Below are 18,840 nucleotides of genomic sequence, written 5' to 3' on the forward strand. Positions count from 1 at the left end.
CTCCACCAAGTCCGGGCGGGCGGGCGCTGGGAGTCCGCAGCCCGGAGCGGGCTTGGGAGCCGGCGAGTCTGCGGCAAGGAGCTACCGGCTCTGGAGCAGGAGCCGGGCGGAAGCTGGAACGGCGGTGCAGGTGGCGCTGGGTGAGTGAGTGGTGGGGCCGCGGAGGTGCAGGAACTCTCGCCTGCCGCACACCCCCGCCCCGGAGCGAACTTTCCCGATCTGGGGAAGCTGGGGATTGGGGTTGAGGAGGGGGGTCCCCGGTCCGGGGGCCGCAGGCCAGGAGTCTGAACAGGGAACCTACACAGAAACTCACACTGACGGGCCCACACACGCGTGCACACAGACACACGCGTACTGGAGACACACGAACACACGTGCATTCCGGGGCGGACGCGCCCAGTGAGTTAACGCTAGTAGTCCGTGGAGCAGCGCCACTGGCCCGCGAGGACTCCCAGCGGGCAGGGCGCGCTGCTGTCGCGTACTTGAGGGGGGTGGGAGAAAAGGGCCGCCCAGTGACCGCGGATGGGGGCGGGCCGGGTGGGACACCTCCGGAGGTTCCTGCTTCCCTGCAGCCCGCAGGTGAAGACTAAGACGTAAACAGGCGCTGAGCACGTGATCGCTTCGCGCACCAGCGGGCTGTGCTCCCCCCACCCCAGCCTCGGGGCGGGAACCTCCCTCCGCGGTACTAAGCAAGTTTGCCAGATACCTTGCCGGACTGTATTTCATTCTCCTGGAGGTGATAAGCCCTCCCCCAGGAATGGGAACACAACGCCCCCTGGAGTTGGGGTAGCGCAGGAGGACCAGAGACTGTTGCGCTGGGGTGGGGTTACCTGGGTTCCTCGTCTTCCTTCTCCGGAACATGGTGCCCCCATCCCTGAAAGTATCCCTGAAGGGGGTGCTATTCTGGATGGCAGTGTACAGCAGCCCCCGCCCGGTCCTCCAGCCCAGGGAACAGCTGCGGGAGCGCCTGTGGGTCCCCTTCCTACTACCACTCCTCCTTGCAGAACTAGGAGCTCCTACCCCCAAAGTAGTAGCAGAAGGCCCACTCATGCAAGAGTGGGAGTCCCCCTTCCCCAGAGGATGCATGAGCGTACACATCCCCTCAATACCAGAGTGGGCCTATCTCCCTCTGGTAGAAGGGAGGACGGCCCCCCTGTCCCCAGGGAATGAGGTAGTGGGCAGTGGCCCTCGGCTTCCCTCCCTGCCCCACCCCCCACCTCTACACACACGCTGAGCCCAGCTGCTGCCTGAGCTTCTGGGCAGGCTGCCAGAAAGGGGAGGAGGCTCCTGGTGTCCCAGGAGGCTGGGATCAGGGTAAGGCCAGCAGAGGGGGTCTCCACGGGGGGGTGCGGCTCAGTCTGTTCTTGTGAGGCAGAGGGTCTAGGGTGAGCCTGAGGGTGGCTGGGCTATGTTTCCCTTTCCAGGGAAAAAGAAAGAAAAACAACCCTTTCCATAGAGCTAAAAATAGAGCTGAGAGCCGGCCAGGGCTGTGGCCTGGAAGGGGGGGAATGCTCCTTCCTGGGGTAGAGGAGCTCTGGCGGGCCTTGGCCCTGGGGGGCGGGGTTAGGGGGCAGGAGGCTGTCCTTGCCCAGGGGTGCGGGCATCAGCTGACCTGACTAGGTCACAGAGACCCCTACGGGCAAGTCTAAGTGTTAAAATGTTTGTGAAATACAACGTGTATGTCTAAGTAGTTGTCTTTGTGACTGTGAATAAGACTGTCAGTGTGAAAAATGCTTAGGAGACGAAGTGTATTTAAGATTGTGACTGGGTGCGAAGGAACTCGAGCTGCGAAAGCTTGTGCACAACTAGGCGTGTGACACCGAGTGTACCTCTGTGAGTTGGCCTGAAGATTATGGAAAGAAGGGACATGGAACCTTGTGATGGACGAGACAGACTGTGTGATTGTGGCTGTGTGAGACTGAATGTGGGAAAGATCGTGTGGGTGTTAAGACAGTGTTGTTTGCCAGAGGGTGAGAATATCCCTGACCCTGAGAAGTCAGTGGAATGTTCTCGGCTGTGAGGCTCGTGTAGGCTTGGCCTGTAAGTTTGGACCAGCTCACCCCAGTGACTTTTGGGGGCCCAGGGGCTGCCTCTCGAGCAATGACCTCTCTCTTAGCAAATAACTCGTAGGGAAAGTTGGGGAGCACAGAGCCGCGCTCGGGGAAGGCCTGGGCTCTCGTGGGAGAGGGCACAGTGCTGGGGAGTCGGGTAGGGACCCCCCAAGGGGGGTCTTGGGGGTGACTGGGCGTGTTCTCCGAATAGGCCGCTAGGTGGCGCCGCCTCCGCAATCCAAGCGTGCCTCCTCCAACCCGCTGCGGGTGGGGCAAGCACCCACCAAACCTCGGCCCCCGACTTGTGCTGGGGCGCAAGGCCCAGAGTGGGGGGCAGCTGACCCTCGGCCTCCCTCTCTCGACTCCGAAGCCGGAGAGTGAGTCGAGGGCGGGGCGGGGTTGGCATCGACTAGAGGAGCGGAGGGGGAAGGGCGGCCGCCGCGGCGCCTGGCCCTTTGTGCTCGAACAATGATCAGCCGCCGCTGGCCCCGGGGCTCGTGTAGGGGTACAGGGTGACCCGCCGCCGCCTAGTCCTGAGCCGACCGAGCCCCCAGACACACAACCACCACGCCTCGGAGGCAGGGAACCTGAGTCCCGCTGCGTAGCCCCTGCGTGCGTGCGCCTCGCCGGACACGCGTGACGCGGGGGACCTACGCTTATCCGCGCCCCGGGGGCGGGGTCGCCCCTCGGACCCTCCCCCGCGCTGCACCGCCCACTTGGGCCGGGCGGGGCCTGGGCCGGGCCGGGCCAGGGGCTCCCCGGAGGCGGGGCCGGGCCGGACCGGGCCGCTCCGAGTAGCGGCGCGCGGGCTGGATCCGGGCGGCGCGCCTGTGGAGCGCTGGGGGCGGCCCGGGGCTGAGCATGGAGCAGCGCGGTGGAGGTGAGGGGGGGCCGGGGCTGGGAGGCGACCTGGGGGTGACCCCAACTTATGCACGGCGGAGGTCCCGTGGGGAGGCGGCATTCCACAGCTGCCCCCACTTTATGGAAGCGGCGGGGGTCGGAGGGGGGGATGGATTCCGGAGGGTGGATTGGGGGCTCCCGGCTTCCGGTCTCGGAATGGGAACTCGTGATTCCAGACTTGATCCCGCTGGATGGTCTTTGGAGTTTGGTGAGGGGGAGACTTTCCTGAACTCTTCTGCCCCCAAAACAGGTCTGTGGGAGCTCGGACCTAGGCCAGACCTCCCTCGGACCCCGGCTGGACCCAGCCCTCAGCAGTCCCCGCTGGGCGGGGGGAGTGTGTGCTGTGCCGGAGCGGTTTCTCAAGGATGCTGGGGAGAGCTAGGGGTTCCCTGCCTACAGCCACAAACGCACTTCTCAAAATGGAGCCTCCACTTGCCCCTCCTTCTCTCTCGGGCTCCAAGAGCAGGAGACTGGCTGGCTGGGCCTGGCTTTCCAGACGCCTGGCGCTGGCTCCCTGGGTGTCTGGCTCTCAGGGCCCAGTTCAGTGTCTCTTCTGGGTTTAGGGGCTCCTGGCTCCGTGGGGCGCAGGGACCCCGGCTCACTGGGTCTGCCTGACCCTGGGGCCTCTCTCAGTCTTTGTCTCTTGTCTTCTGGGTCCCTGTCTGAATCTCTCTGTCTCCTCCCCTCAGTTTCCACTTTCTCTGTGCTCACAGAAGTGGGGAAAGGGAGACAGAGATGCCAGCCCCCATGGCCCCCTAAGAAGCCCCTTCCCCACTGTTTCCTCCAGGCCCTGGAGTGGTCTGGGCAAGGGCAGAGGAGGGGGTGTTCCATTGGCTTTGCTCAGGGCTGGCGCTTGTGGGGTGGACTCAGCCCCTGCCCCTGCTCCGTGGACACCAGTCACCCCCACCCCCAGCTCCCAGCTCCTCCTTCCTCAGTCTGGACACCTCCCTGGTTCTCCAGATCTTCTGACTTGAGCGGGGAGGCGGGGTGGGGGCGGACTTAACGGAACACACGTAAGAATGAAGGAGAGCAGATCAAGCAAAGACTCATGTATCTCTCCTCTCCCCACAATCCAGTGAGTGACAAAAACCAGGCTCCCACTCACCAGTTGGCTCTGCGTGCCACCCAGGCTCTCACCCTCTCTCTCACATACTCCCATGCACACACGGTGCTCTATACACACTTGTGCACCCTCATTTCCTACTCACACACTTGTGTAAGATACATAAACTCATGTATATATGAATGGACATCTAACCAAATATATTCTCTCACATAGTCACAGTCATACACCACAAATTCACTTATGTATGCATTTGTAACTTTCACATACTTTCTGAGACACCCTATTTACACACACACTCTTTTGTAAGATATGCACATATGAGTTCACATACATATGCATGTATATCTGAATATACTAATGCATCTATCCAAACATATATACTCACACATTCATTCATGATGTTTTCAAACACAGTGCTCAGATTCATGCTCTTGTGCACACAGTTTCACACGCACAAATAAGTAAGATGCATACACTCCTACTCCTACGCAATTCTCTGTCCACTTCTTGGCTCCCGTTCTGCATGATGACTTCAGCAGATGCCTGAGTCCTGGTCTTCAGCCTCAGGACAGGGGAGGGAGTTCCGGGTGGAGACTTGCTGTCCCCTTCCGGGAAGGAGCAGGGCCTGGGGAGGTGGAGCCCTCTTCCCTGGGCTCCAGGGAAATGAGATCTTGGAGCAGCTGCCAGAGGTGATGGTAGAGCTTCTATCCCCATCCCCTTGGGGTTACTCTGGGGAATGTCCAAAGCTAGAAGGTTTCATAGGGGTTGGCAGTGGGTCTGTGTAGGCTTCTTTAGGCCTGACTGATTGGGTGTGGTGAGGCTAGTTGTCATGGAAACAGGCATGAGCCTGCATCCACCTCTTGGAGGCAGGAGACCCCAGAGGGTACCTATGGGCTCCCTAAGAGCTCTGAGTTCTTGTTTGACCAGCTCCACCCTTGCCGCCTGTCTGTGTGGGAGAAACTGAGGCCCAGCTTGGGGAGGCTGGGCACTGCCTGGCCTTAGCTCTTTGTTTCCTAATTACCATCTGAGTTGCTGACTGCACCCCTGAGGTTGCCCAGACTGCCTCTAATGAGGCCACCTGTCCCAGGGGACCAAGGACTGGTGCTGGGAGCTGGTAGAGAGGGCTCCCTCCCTAACTTGAGTCCTGGCCTCTGTGGGGCCCCATTCCTTCATCATCCCTGCTTGGTAGATTCAGTCCTCAGCCCTGTTCAGACCAGAATTGGGCAGTGGACTGGGGCCCAGGGATAATTGAGGTTCTGCCAAGACTCGGAGGGGATGCACTGGGGGGAGGGTATCAGTGCTTGTTACTGATGTCAGGGGGCTGTTTGACCTGGGACAAAGGACCAGGAGGGACTCGAGACCCTATATAGGGAGGGAGCTCAAGATGGAGAGACTGACACCACTGCCCTGCTCACAGGTTTCCCTGGAGGCCCTTGGCCAGGCCTGAGCCTCTGCTGCCATGGCCATTGTGCAGACGCTGCCAGTGCCACTGGAGCCCGCTCCTGAGGCCGCCACTGCCCCACAAGCTCCAGCCATGGGCAGCGTGAGCAGCCTCATCTCAGGCCGGCCCTGCCCTGGGGGGCCGGCTCCTCCCCGCCATCACGGTCCCCCTGGGCCCACCTTCTTCCGCCAGCAGGATGGGCTGCTGCAGGGTGGCTATGAGGCACAGGAGCCGCTGTGCCCAGCTGTGCCCCCCAGGAAGGCTGTCCCTGGCACCAACTTTACCTACATCAATGAAGACTTCCGGACAGAGTCACCCCCCAGCCCAAGCAGTGACATCGAAGATGCCCGAGAGCAGCGGGCACGCAATGCCCATCTCCGCGGTCCCCCACCAAAGCTCATCCCTGTCTCCGGAAAGCTGGAGAAGGTGAGGACCAGCCCTTCCTTTGGGGCCTGGGTGGAATCAGGGGTTCCCTGGAGAAGCTGAAATTAGGAGACCTATTTAGAGGAAGGAGTGTGGGCTCCAGATTCACCAGACCTGGGTTCTCATCCCAACTCTGCCTCATTCTGGTTGTATGACCTCAGGGAAGTCATTTAACCTTTCTGAGTCTCAGTTCCTATATCTGTAAAATGGAGGTAATAGGTCAACTCTTATAGGATTGTTGGGAGAATTACATTTAATAATGTGTGTGAAGTGTTTAGCCTAGTGCCTGGCATGTAATATGTACTCGATAAATGTTAGCTGCTTAGAAATACTGTTTTATACTTAAAACAGTGTGTTTGATTTGAGCAAGGCCCGTAACTCTGCTGAGCCTCCATTTCCTCATCTGTGTATGAGATAGTGATAATATTTTGCTTGTATGGCTGTTATAATGATCTGAGAGGAACGTTTTAAATTGCTTGACATAAAGTTGACACTCAGGAGGCCCTCAGCCCGTGGTAGCAATTGTTATTAATGTATGGGGATTGGGGACCCCGGATGGGAGGGCAGGGGGTATGATACGGGCTTTGAAAGATTGGGCGGCCTTATCCCCATTGTCAAGTGGCACCTCATTTCAGAACATGGAGAAAATTGTGATCCGCCCAACAGCCTTCAAGCCAGTGCTGCCCAAACCTCGAGGGGCACCATCCCTACCTAGCTTCCTGGGTCCTCGGGCCACCGGACTGTCAGGGAGCCAAGGCAGCCTAACGCAGCTGTTTGGGGGCCCTGCTTCCTCCTCCTCCTCCTCCTCCTCCTCGGCTACCGACAAACCCCTGACACTGAGTGGCTGGGCCAGCAGCTGTCCATCGGGGACTCTATCCGACTCCGGCCGAAACTCACTGTCCAGCTTGCCCACTTACAGCACCGGGGGTGCAGAGCCAGCCACCAACTCCCCAGGCGGGCACCTGCCTTCCCACGGCCCTGGGCGGGGGGCACTGCCTGGGCCAGCCCGAGGGGCCCCCACTGGGCCCTCCCACTCAGACAGCGGCCGATCTTCCTCCAGCAAGAGCACAGGCTCCCTGGGGGGCCGCATGGCCGGGGGGCTCTTGGGCAGCGGTCCCCGGGCCTCCCCTGACAGCAGCTCTTGTGGGGAACGCTCCCCGCCACCGCCTCCACCCCCTCCACCCCCTTCGGACGAGGCCCTGCTGCATTGTGTCCTGGAAGGAAAGCTCCGAGACCGGGAGGCAGAGCTGCAGCAGCTGCGGGACAGTCTGGACGAGAGCGAGGTGACCATGTGCCGGGTGTGGTCAGTGGCAGTGACGGGGGTGGCATGGCAGGACATCCACAGGTGCTGGGAATACAAGAAGCATTTCTGTCTGTGCTGAGGGGCAGGTGTCGGGCTGTTGCGCTGTGACCTCATCCCCACCCCAGCTGTCTGGCTTACACTGTAGAGTGGTTGACGCAGCACCACCATTTACTGTCCTTCAGACTTGAGCAAGTTACTTAGCTGTACTGAGCCTCAGTTTCCTCATCTGTAAATGGGGATATTCCTGGCCTCAGGGTTATCATGAAGATTAAGTAGGGTGAAGGGTGTAAAGTGCTTAGACTAATGCCTGGCACCTGGGAAGTGCCACATACGTGCTTGCTATTATTATTGTTGTTGTGTCGCTTTTCATAAAAATAGTTGCTACTGTTGGTATTGTAATTATCGTAATTATTGAATGGAATCTACCTTCCCTGAGCCCAGGACGGGGGCCAGGGCAGTCGGTGATTGGGGAGCTGCGGGTGGCCAGGGCTTGAGGTTTGGGGGAGCCACCAGGACCCAGGCCTGCCCTCTCGCCCGTAGGTGTACGAGGAACGGCAGCGGCACTGGCAGCGCGAGCGCGAGGCCCTGCGAGAGGACGGCGCGGCCCAGGCACAGCGGGCGCAGCGGGCCCAACAGCTGCTGCAGCTTCAGGTGTTCCAGCTGCAGCAGGAGAAGCGGCAGCTGCAGGATGACTTTGCACAGCTGCTGCAGGAACGTGAGCAGCTGGAGCGGCGCTGCGCCACCTTCGAGCGGGAGCAGCGGGAGCTCGGGCCACGGCTGGAGGAGACCAAGTGGGAGGTGGGCCAGACCAGGATGGGCAGGGAGCAGGGCCTTTGGCAGGGGGGTGGAGGTGGGGGTGGGGAGTGGGTAAGCCTTGAAAGGAGGGGCCCAGCCACACCCCCTCACCTGCCACCCCCAGAGGGCCTCCCCTTCCTCACCTTTGTGAGATGAGGCTCCCCCTTTGACCTCCCTTTCTGGGTGAGGGTCTTCTTGGGCCTCCACATTTGGTCTCCTCATTGGTCTGGTCTAAGTGCTCACGTAGCCAGTAACATTCCCATCCACTGCCTTCCGGCCATACTAAGAATGAGAATGTAGTGCTTGCTGCTCAACAGGCACTGTTCTAAGCATGTAAAGTAGAGTGTATCCTCTAATCCTCGTAACAACCCTGTGAAGTGGGTGCTGTTAATATCCTCATTTTATAGGTGAGGAAAGTGAGACCCAGAAAGGCTAGAGCCAGAGATCACACCTAGTCAGTGGCTGAGCTGAGATCTGAACCCAGGCAGTCTGGCTCCAGTGTCTCTGCTTTTCACCAAGATACTGTAGTGCCTCTCAACTGGAAATGTGGGCACTGCCCTCAGTTGCTTCCACTCCTACCAAACCCGCCACCACCCAGTCCCCAGGGCGCTACTGCTTCGTGATGGTTTAAAGACCCCAGCTTTGAAAGCAAAAGATCTGGGTCTATATTCCACCGTAGCCAATTAATAGCTGTCTCATTATACCCATCTGTAAAATGGGTATAATCAAACCACCTCTCCCCAAATGCCCAGCATGATGTCAGGGCCTGACACCCTGGGAGAACACTTCTCATCATCCTTTCTGACTATCTCCCACCCCCAGGTGTGCCAGAAGTCAGGCGAGATCTCCCTCCTGAAGCAGCAACTGAAGGAATCTCAGGCAGAGCTGGTGCAGAAGGGCAGCGAGCTGGTGGCCCTACGAGTGGCACTGCGGGAAGCCCGGGCGGCGCTGCGGGTCAGTGAGGGCCGGGCGCGGGGCCTCCAGGAGGCGGCCCGAACACGGGAGCTGGAGCTGGAGGCCTGTTCCCAGGAGCTGCAGCGGCACCGCCAGGAGGCTGAGCGGCTGCGGGAGAAAGCTGGGCAGTTGGACACCGAGGCGGCCGGACTCCGGGAACCCCCTGTGCCTCCTGCCACTGCTGACCCATTCCTCCTGGCAGAGAGTGATGAGGCCAAGGCACAGCGGGCAGCAGCCGGGGTTGGGGGCAGCCTGCGGGCCCAGGTGGAGCGGCTCCGGGCGGAGCTACAGCGGGAGCGGCGGCGAGGCGAGGAGCAGCGGGACAGCTTCGAGGAGGAGCGGCTGGCCTGGCAGGCGGAGAAGGAGCAGGTGATCCGCTACCAGAAGCAGCTGCAGCACAACTACATCCAGATGTACCGACGCAACCGGCAGCTGGAGCAGGAGCTGCAGCAGCTCAGCCTGGAGCTGGAGGCCCGGGAACTCGCGGACCTGGGCCTGGCGGAGCCAGCTCCCTGCATCTGCCTGGAGGAGATCACTGCCACCGAAATCTAGGGCCTTGGCATCCAGCTCTGCGGGGAGGTCTACTGAATGCAGATGGTAGCCTCAGATCCACTGAGGGCCCCGAAGTCTGAGGGCCCCGGGGCCACTTGTCCCCTGGGATCCAGGCCTCTGGGCCTCTGTCAAGGACTCGGGGCTGCCCTATGACTTGGATGAGCAAGATCAGACTCCTTGAAGGTTCCTCTGTTCACTGTCACCAGAGGCTCCTACTCACTCAACCTATTTCACTCACCAACTACTGCCATTGCCACTCTGCCAACCCCGTTCACCCCCAGCGCTCCAGCCCACCCGGCCAGGGGGCTGGGAAGAGGAAGGGGCTCCCTCATCTCCACATTCTCCCCATCACACAGCCAGAGCGAGCCAAACAGCGCCAGCTGCTCCAGATGTGCCTGCCCCCAGCCTGCCCATTTTGGGGGACAGGGCTGGGAGTGGGGTCTGATCCCCAGGTTCCAGCTCTGCAGCCTCTCTCCTGGGGTAAGGGGGCTATAGTCAGACCAAAGGAAGAACTCAGAAATGTCTTGTTTATTTGTATTTGTGACCAAGTGGCCCCTCCCCCACACCCAGGTTTATGGCCTTGTTTTCACTTGTATATTTTTCACATTGTAAATTTCTTGTACAAACCCAAAGAAAAAAATTAAAAAAAATTTTTTTGTTTTTAGAAAAAGATGAGTGTGCTGGATAAAGATTACAGGAACTTGTTTGACCCCCACGCCCTCTTTATTTGCTGGCTATTCCCCTACCCCTCATGGAGGTCTTCGGGGGAGAAAGGGTGATGGGGGAGGGACAAATCCAGCAGAAAATCTGAGGTCCTAGTGGACCACAACATGAAATGGGCTCTTGGGGTTTGAGAAACTAGAAAAGACTCCCATCCTGCCCTTTGCACAGAACACTGCTTGGGGCTGGGGGCTGGATGCAGTGACCCCCTTGAGGGCCCTGTCTGAGAGTGCCTGTCCCTCACGGGGGGGAATCATGAGAAAGTGCACACCAATCCTAAGCTCCAGACCTGGGGTTTCCCAACCCCCTTCCTGTCTTGGGCGGTTGGGGGTAGTGAGCTGGTGACAGAGCTGCCCAGTAGCACCTTGTCCTTGACACCAAGTTTATCTGGAATGGGCAGAGCCTTAGTGACAACGGGAGGGAGAATGTGGGGGGAGAGGACCTGAGCCACCAGTGTGGAGCTTTGGGAGTAGGCAAGGCAAGCAGGAGTGGGAGGTTCTTGAGGCCCGAAGAGGTTAGTAGGTGAGGTCCAGGGGATGGCAGGAGGATTCTCTGGGGTCAGTGGGAAGAGTAACGGGATAGCCGGGGAGAGTCTGGGATTAGTATCAGGAGGCTGGAAGACTGGAGAGGGCACTGGGCTGGGGGTCAGCTGGAGAAGCCTGGCATTAGCGGGAGGGGTCTGGGTATGGGTGGAAAGGGCATTAATGGGAGGTTCTGGGAGCCAGTGGGAGGTAGCTGGAGTGCCATCAAGGGGTCAGCGGGCAGGGGAATGGTCACCAGGAAGCCGCTGTTCAGTGAGGGCTGATGAGTCGGAGGGTAAGGGCAGTGGGTCGGGCCTGGGGACCCTGACCACAAGCTCCATGGGCTCCCGAGCCTTGTTTCGATAAGCCCGGCGGATGGTGTCTACTGCCCGCTGGTGGGTCACCTGCTCCAGGCTCTCTCCATCCACGGCCACAAGCTCAAAGCCAGCCTGGGATGGGGGTGGGAGAATCACAGACCTCCCTCCTCAGGTCAACCCCACACCACCACCCAACCTCTCACCTCCACCAGCTAGGACACTCCTCCCCATCTGGGCTCTGGGCGGAGGCGATGGACAATGGGACTTTTGTGTCCAGAACCGGTTGGGGGCAGGGTGGGGTGCAGACAATTGCCTTTTGTCCCTTGGGGCTAGCGGTGTAACAGGATGGGCCACCCTCAGGCGCAGGCTGGCATGAGGGGACAGATTTTTCCCTAGGTCTGCTCATCCTTCAGGCCCAACCCTGCTGCTCCCAAGCCTCCTCCCATGACCTGGTCTAAACATGTCTGGCTGGAAGATGAGCATGTACCAGCCCCACCCCCTGCCAGAGTTCAGCTCTGGGCCTAGGGAGTGGGCCTGGGTGCCCTTCACCCACCTGAAGGGCCCCACTGAGGAAGGCGGCGCCTCCAGGGAAGATCTTTTCTATCTTCACCATAGGCTGCACCTTGGACTCAATGCCCCCAGAAATGCTGATGCCTAGTGAGAGGGAGAAACACTGGGTTACTGTGCAGCCACACCCCTAAAGCCCAGAGCTCCCAGGAGAACCCAGGACCCATCCCCAAATAGAGAGCCCCCAACTTCTCCCAAACCCCCAGATTCTATTACTACTCAATCCTCAACTCACTCTAGACCCCAAACCTCCCAAATATGGATCCTCCCAACTATATCCTAATACCCCGATTCTTTCCCTAGTCCCAGGTCCCCTAGTTATACCCCAAAACCAAGCCCACCAACCTCACCCACACCCAAGAGCCCCCGCCCCCCAGCAGGCACAGTCCCGCCAGGACTCACCCAAGGACTGCTTCATCTTGGATAGCGTGATGGTCCTCAGCTCCCCACTGGGGACCTTCGTGGCTGCCTCCTCGGCTGTCCCACCAGTTCCGTGCTCAGAGGGCCCTCGACTGCCCCCTGCCTTGGCCACCTGCCCATCCATAGGTCGTGGCAGAGGAGGCCTGGCCTTCCGAGGCTTGTGGTAGCGCCCGCTGGCTGTGCTGGGAGTGGCGATAGGTGCCGGGGATGGGGAACGCCTGCGTCCGGGGGACTTGCCTCTGCCCCGGCTGCGGCTGCGGCTCTGGCCTGGGCCCTGGATCCGGCTCTGCTGAGGGTCCTCTAGGGTCAAGGGTTCTGTCAGCAGCCAGTTAGGCCTCGGGGGCCGGGGAGCCACGGGGGGTGGCTGGGGAGGGGGTGTGCAGGCGCTTCTGCGTGAGATGAAGGCATCTACTGGCACATCCTGGAGAGGGGGGATCCCTTTGTGAGGGTGGCGGGAGGCAGAGGCACCCAGGGAGACCTGGAGGCCCCCCAGACGCCCCCTCAGCTCCCCATCATCTTCCTCCTCTGAGAAGCCGTTCACAGGAAGTAGGTAGAAGCCTCCACGACTGTCTGGGGAAGAGGGCCAAGGTCAGGCTGCCTTCTCCTCAACAGCCCAGACCACCTTGCCAGACCCCAGTCCTTGCCTTTGTTGGTGTAGGGAGACCCAGGCCTGGGTTTGCTCAGGCCCTGTGGCAGCGTGCCCGGGTTCTATTGCAATAGTATTTTAAAACTTTCTATTGTAATAGTTACAGTTTTATTTAACTATTACAATAGAAAGTAAAAATATGACTCCCTCACCAAGCTGGTAATTTCTCAGAGGTTATTGCATAGAATGAGATGATTTAAAAAAATGAGTGGGTTTAAAACCAATTATTAAGGGGCTTCCCTGATGGCGCAGTGGTTAAGAATCCTCCTGCCAGTTCAGGGGACACGGGTTCAAGCCCTGGTCCGGGAAGATCCCACATGCCTTGGAGCAACTAAGCCCATGCGCCACAACTACTGAGCCTGCGCTCTGGAGCCTGTGCGCCACAACTACTGAGCCTGCGCTCTAGAGCCCGTGAGCCACAACTACTGAGCCCGCGAGCCACCAACTACTGAAGTCCGCGAGCCACCAACTACTGAAGCCCGCGCGCCTAGAGCCCGTGCTCCACAACAAGAGAAGCCACAACAATGAGAAGCTTGCGCACCGCAATGAAGAGCAGCCCCCGCTCGCTGCAACAACTAAAGAAAGCCCGCGTGCAGCAACGAAGACCCAACACAGCCAAAAATAAAATTAATTAATTAATTTTTAAAAATTTTTTAAATTATTAAGTAAATAATAGTGCAGATGGTGAGTGGACATGATGAAAATGGTTCTGGCAGACGAGGGATTTCCTTCAGGGAAACACACGTACCTCTGAAGCTGCGACAGCCCACATGGGGACAAGGATGGAAGGTTCATTCTCCCTCCCCCAGTCCCCTTGGGGTGTGCCCCCTCCCCGGGCTCTGGGACTCTGACTGACCAGGCACAGGAGTGATGAGGTGACGCTTGGGCGGTGTGTCCTGCCGGGCTGGTCGCAAGGCAGGAGGCCAAACTGGTTGGAGAGGAGAGCAGGTCAGGAACAAGGCTCCCTGATGGACCCAGCTGAAAGAGCCCAGGCAATCTCTGCCCCTCTCCACTGGGAGGCCCCGCCCCCAGCCCCACCTGCGGCTCGGGATCCACAGTCCTGCCCCCTGGCTGCTGACCTGCCTGGCTCTTGAGGGCCTCAAAAGCCTCCAGCTCCACAGGCATCACCATGCTGTCGAAGCGACCCAGGTCTGTGGGGGCCACCACACCCCTGGGGGAGGGCAAGAGATGAGGGGTGGTCAGGGCTCAGTTCTGGAGGCGCCTGGAGGGACTTCAGCCCTGGAGAGGTTAGGGGAGGTATCGGGGATCCCCTTCCTGCCCCCAAGCCCTCCCCACCTGATGTCCCTCAGCAGCAGCAGCTTCGCAGGCCTGTCCAGAATGGCCAGCAGGGGCCTCACCAGGTCCTCCACGCCGCCCTCATGCACATACTGCAGAGAGAGGCACCACAGGTCAGATAGCAGCGGGGACTTCCAGAGCCCGGTGAGGGGGCATGCCTGGGCATGGAGGGACCCCATGTTTAGGAGAGGTTCTCCCCACCCCCGGGCCGTCTTATCTTGGTGACTGGGTGGAAGCCTGCAATAATAATGACGGAGTTGTAACAGCAACAACAATAACAGCTTTGGGCCTTTTTCTAGGCCTCTTACACATGGTCCCTCATTTAGCAACCACTCTGAGAGAGACGTCAATTATTCCCGTTTCACAGATGAGGGAACTGAGGCTCAGAGAGAAGGACTTTGCCCCAGGCCACACAGATGAGGAAGTGTGAAGAGGGACTGGAACCTGAGAGCTCTGGCTCCTGCCTGCTGTGGTACCGGAAAAGGATATGCAGGGCGTGGACTCTCCTCCCCACCCCACCTCCTGGGCTGAAGGAAGGAATTTGAGCCAAAGTCTAGGCTGTGCGCCTGGCTGTCCCAGCTTGTGTCTGCACAGACCCACAAATTAGGCTTTGTTCAAGGCTGGAATGGAGACTCTGGGGAAGGGTGGCCCTATAGAAAGCCTCTCCAGTCAGTACCCAGGGTGGCGGAGGCCTTTCTGCCTGGCACTGCCCGGATGCCACCAGCCACACCCCACCGACGCAGACAAACTGGCAAACTGTATACTGGGAGCCACCCAACTTGGACAGCACACTGCCCCCTAGTGCCATGAGGGACACACATACTGATTCCGGGACACACACAGAGCATCCCAGGCGTGCACAGACACAGGGAAACAGCACACCTGGTGGCCAGAGTGAGACATTCATAAATATCTGGAAATTCAACTGTGTGTGTGGCCCTAAACCACACACAAAATTACAGGGACCCACACTTACAAATATGGACAATACACCCCCTTTCGTCTGGAGAGAGATCCACGTAATTGCACAGAACCAGTCACATATGTGCACACACTTCAAGTCCACAAACCTGTGTTCAGCATCCACTAAGTGCCAGGTCCTGTACTGGGCAGTGGGGACACAACGACAGAGAGCCACATGCTCCAGTAAACTACAGACCACTGGCGATGGGGCAGAGGGAGTCTCAGAGGAGGGTGGGAAGATCAAAGGAGGCTGCATGGAGGAGATGGCCTTTACACTGACTCTTAAGGATAAATGCAGGGAAACAGCATGATAGCTGGCAGGAATAGTGTGGAATAATGGGTAGATAGAGGTTGAACTTGAACATGGGGTACATGGAGGGCCTCCATATAGGCTGTACAGTTTGTGACTACAGTGTGAGTAGTGCCCCTAGAGTCGTGCAATTCATAGGCTGTATAAACCAGTGTTACATGTTATACCAAGGGAAGAGGATGTGATGTGGTGACCATGGGAAAGCAGAGGTTAGTGAATTGGGGAATCAAATCAGGGAGGGCCTTGAATGTGAGGATAAGGAACTTGTACTCTATTCTGCCAAAGATATGAGGCTGCAAGGGGGCTTGGGGAGTGTAAAGTGATCCGAGAGGTGGTTTATAATACCTGGTCTGGCGGCTGTGGGGAGATGGCTCAGAGGGGGAAAGAGAAGGGAGGCTTGGGGTTCGGGACCACACATCCAAGTCACTAGGGGAGCTTTACTAATCATTCCAGCCAGGACTCCACCCCGAGGGTCTGATCTCTTGGTATGGGTGGGGCTTGGGTCAGGCTTGGGTGGTAGGCATTGCTCCCTAGGTGCTCTGGGGCACAGAGAGAGTCCCTCCTGGCCTGAGCAGGGTGGGAGGAGCAGAGGGGTGGGGGAACAGGAGCCGACCAAAGAAACTGACACAGAGCTCCACCTAGTGGCCAGAGCCTAGAGTTGCAGGTTCACAGAGGCTTGGTACACACAGCCTTACTTGGCGCTCAGAGCTCAACTGAGTTTAGCCCAGAGGCCTTTAGCTGCCCCCCAGATGCACCCCCATATGTAGCTCTGCTGTAAACCAAGCACTGGCAAAAGGATGCATGAATTAGTGTGCCTCAGTCTCCAGGTGACATACACACAGATACAACCGTACAGTTAAGTCAACACAAACTCAGGTACCCCAGAGATTAACAAATGCACATGTCACACAGACATAACACAGCCCCACCCTGACCAAGGTGAGGGAGTCGGGGGAACCACAAACAATTTCCTGAAACTCCAGCTTGCCCTGGTATACAGGATCACGTGTGCACTCATGCAGATCCAGCACAAGGAACCCATCACAGGAAACCTGCAGGTTCTTGAGACAGAGGGATAGGAGAGGGCCTTCCAATCCTCCTGGAGGGCATGGCCTGTGCCTCCTGCAGCCTCCCCAACACCCAGGCTACAAAGACTCCCTCAGATCTACCCTCTACCCCACTGTGGGGCCCTCTGCTTCTGTCTGAAGTTGAACGAAACAGAGAACAGCAGTGCAGGTGTTGGGGGAGGCTTGGGGTATGTTGGGAGGACAAAAGATTACTGACTTGGGTAACAGGGGAGGGCGATTGGCATGAGGCCAGGCCTGTTGGCTGACCCAGGAGTGGAAGGAGGCATGAGGGGTGGGGAAGCCTGGGTTTAGAAGAGAACAGAGAACAGAGCAGGTGACTGCAGGGACTCAGGTCCCAAACTCATCACATGTCTGGTCTGGCTCCTTCTCTCCTCAGCTTAAATATCACCTCCTCAGGGAGGCCCTCCCAGACCATGCCATCTAGTTTGTGCCTCTTAGGTTATTTTCTCATGTTCTTTTTCTTCACAGTACTTCACATGATTTGTCACTATGGGTGCTTAGGTTTTAGTTACTGTCTATCTTCCCTTCCTGGCTGTGAGCTCAGCGTGTGTGTGTGTGTCTGTGTGTCCATGTGTCTGTGTGACTGTGTGCACTCACGAGTTACAGGGGTAACTTCTGCTTTTACTTACCACTGGCCTCACAGCGTCAAGCCCAGATACTGGTCAATAGATAGTGGCCTGAATGAATGAAGGGCTGGGAGACTGAGTGACCATGTACTAGGGCTGGGGACGGGCTGGAGGCTCACCCGGGAACAGTGGCGGGTGACAGCCAGCACCTCGTCGTCAGTCAGCAGCCGCCGGGCCAGGTCCTGAATCAGGGGCCTTCGGCTCTCCCAGGCCTGCACCCGCTCATCCACGTTGGGCAGCTGGCTGGAGGGGCTCCTGGACCTGGCAGAGAGCAGAGCCCGGCCCCTCTCCCGGTCTGCAGGGCAGGAGCAAAAGGGTATGATGAAGGAGCCAGAAGCCATCAGAAGAGGAAGCAGGGGGGCTCCCCTCAGTGGGGTCAGACCCCAGAACAGACTGGCTAAGGGGCCCATGTACCCCCGATGGAATCCCAGCCTAGCCCAGATGCTCCCCACCATGGTCTCCCACACAATCTGCTCATCGTTGGAGCTCCAATCCAGGCCCTTCAGCCCCCAACACAGACCCCTATCCCAGGCTCTTCCTTACTGGAGTCCTAGCCCAGTGCCCCCTGGGCCCCCTGAACATGCACTGTCATACTCATCTGTCCCCATTAGAGTTCTAGCAAGGTTACCTCCCTCATCTCTCCAAAAATCTGTCTTTGGGGAGACTCAACTCAAGCTCCCATTCCTCAAAAATGCACCCCAATATCTGTCTGCAACCCTATCTTTCTTAGAAAGTATAGTCCACTTCTTTTAGCTGCCCCCCAATGTGCACCTTCCCATCTGTCTGATCCCCTGTGCTTGACCCCAGCTGAGTTTAGCCCAAAGCCCCTAAGCTACTACCCCCAGTATGCACCCCATCTGCAGCTCTACTGTAAACCAGGCTTGGTAGAGGGATGCATGCATTACCACGTCTCAGCCTCCAGGTGACAAACTTCTGCACGGACCCCACTCCCCCTGCTATGAAGAAGAAAGAGGCTCAGTTGCAGCCCTGGTCCCCAATCTGAAAATGGGGTTTGGGGGCTCAGGACTGGCTGGATCACTGGCTGGAATGGAGCCTTCAAGGCTGGAAGGTGGTAGGACCGGGAAGCAAGAGGCCAGGCTATTGACGAGGGTCTTGAAGGCCATGCTCAGGCCAGGGATTCATTCACAGGCAATGGGGAGTGAGTGAAGGCTTTGGATCAAGAGAGGGTCCAGTCTGCACCCTGCTCATGGAGGTTCATTTGGAAGCGAATGAATGGAGGGAAGAACCCCAAGGGCAAATCACCTACCTTCAAGGGACAGAGAGAAAAAGAGGAGCCTTTGAAGGAGAGAGAGGAATGGCCAGAGAAGTAGGAGGAGAACCAGGAGAGAGCAGGGCCCTGGGGGCGTTGGAAAAAGAGATGGGTTTAGGGAGGGGGCTGGCCTGCCCTGATTTGAAGGGATTGTCTCTCCCATGAGACTGTCACCTTGAGACCCCAGGGAGGGGCAGGGCCCAGCCCCTCATCCCCTGGTTGTTTTTGCCTACCCAACCTCCTCTCCCCCTTCTGGAAACAGCACCCTGATTTTACTTGGGGACCACCCCATCCCACCCCACCCCCCATTCTCAGTCCCTGTACTCCAGGGTGGACACACGACCCAGGCTGGCCAATGAAAGCACCCTCTCTCTCTCCCAGGTGACAAGTGATGTGTTGGGCATGTGATCCCAGCTGGGCCAATGAGAGCCTGGGACTTCAGCTGGAACTATTTAAGGAGAAGCTCTTCCCCTTGGGTTGCTAAGCGACAGTAGCCTTCTTACCTCCAAGTGGCAAAGCCAGCAAGAAAATGAAGCCAACCCAGGGGAAAGAGGAACCAAAAGATGAAGGGGGCAGATGTCTGAGGAGATTGTTTAAACGTTTAGACCCAG

General features: G+C 58.2%; 2 protein-coding genes across 16 annotated transcripts in view; one reads left to right on the forward strand and one right to left on the reverse strand.

The window, feature by feature from the left end:
* LZTS2 (leucine zipper tumor suppressor 2) lies at positions 1 to 10,155 on the forward strand. Of its 4 annotated transcripts, none has more exons than XM_082407201.1 (5): positions 1 to 140; positions 5,435 to 5,884; positions 6,517 to 7,164; positions 7,725 to 7,982; positions 8,802 to 10,155. In XM_082407201.1, exons 2-5 carry the CDS (start codon positions 5,477 to 5,479, stop codon positions 9,483 to 9,485), a joined length of 1,998 nt encoding a protein of 665 aa, XP_082263327.1. In that variant the 5' UTR covers positions 1 to 140; positions 5,435 to 5,476; the 3' UTR covers positions 9,486 to 10,155. The 4 variants fall into 4 exon arrangements, with proteins under 4 accessions (XP_082263327.1, XP_082263329.1, XP_082263326.1 ...); XM_082407200.1 differs by lacking the exon at positions 1 to 140 and adding an exon at positions 2,790 to 2,931; XM_082407203.1 differs by lacking the exons at positions 1 to 140; positions 6,517 to 7,164 and adding an exon at positions 2,789 to 2,931.
* The window catches only part of PDZD7 (PDZ domain containing 7), a 19,765-nt gene continuing 10,920 nt past the window's right edge, over positions 9,996 to 18,840 (reverse strand). For 2 of the 12 annotated variants that reach the window (XM_082407183.1, XM_082407180.1), the window contains 9 exons: positions 18,227 to 18,316; positions 17,865 to 17,915; positions 17,079 to 17,254; positions 13,973 to 14,064; positions 13,756 to 13,847; positions 13,533 to 13,604; positions 12,013 to 12,600; positions 11,597 to 11,697; positions 9,996 to 11,175 (listed from right to left, as the gene is read on the reverse strand). In XM_082407183.1, the coding sequence (XP_082263309.1) occupies positions 10,960 to 11,175; positions 11,597 to 11,697; positions 12,013 to 12,600; positions 13,533 to 13,604; positions 13,756 to 13,847; positions 13,973 to 14,064; positions 17,079 to 17,254; positions 17,865 to 17,915; positions 18,227 to 18,316 (1,478 nt within the window). In that variant the 3' untranslated portion in view covers positions 9,996 to 10,959. Of the gene's footprint in view, positions 11,176 to 11,596; positions 11,698 to 12,012; positions 12,601 to 13,532; positions 13,605 to 13,755; positions 13,848 to 13,972; positions 14,065 to 17,078; positions 17,255 to 17,811; positions 17,916 to 18,226; positions 18,317 to 18,840 lie in introns of those variants that run through there. The other 10 variants (XM_082407184.1, XM_082407185.1, XM_082407186.1 and 7 more) reach the window with 10 other exon arrangements.

The sequence above is a fragment of the Balaenoptera borealis genome (genome assembly GCF_965194805.1).
Source record: "Balaenoptera borealis genome assembly, chromosome: 10".
In the NCBI taxonomy this organism is placed as follows: Eukaryota; Metazoa; Chordata; class Mammalia; order Artiodactyla; family Balaenopteridae; genus Balaenoptera; species Balaenoptera borealis.

Excerpts from the sequence above, each read along its gene's own strand:
- LZTS2 (XM_082407201.1), top strand. The coding sequence starts at position 5,477 with ATGGCCATTGTGCAGACGCTGCCAGTGCCACTGGAGCCCGCTCCTGAG. Across the intron at positions 5,885-6,516 it reads TCTCCGGAAAGCTGGAGAAG|AACATGGAGAAAATTGTGAT; the intron begins GTGAGGACCAGC and ends ACCTCATTTCAG. Across the intron at positions 7,165-7,724 it reads ACAGTCTGGACGAGAGCGAG|GTGTACGAGGAACGGCAGCG; the intron begins GTGACCATGTGC and ends TCTCGCCCGTAG.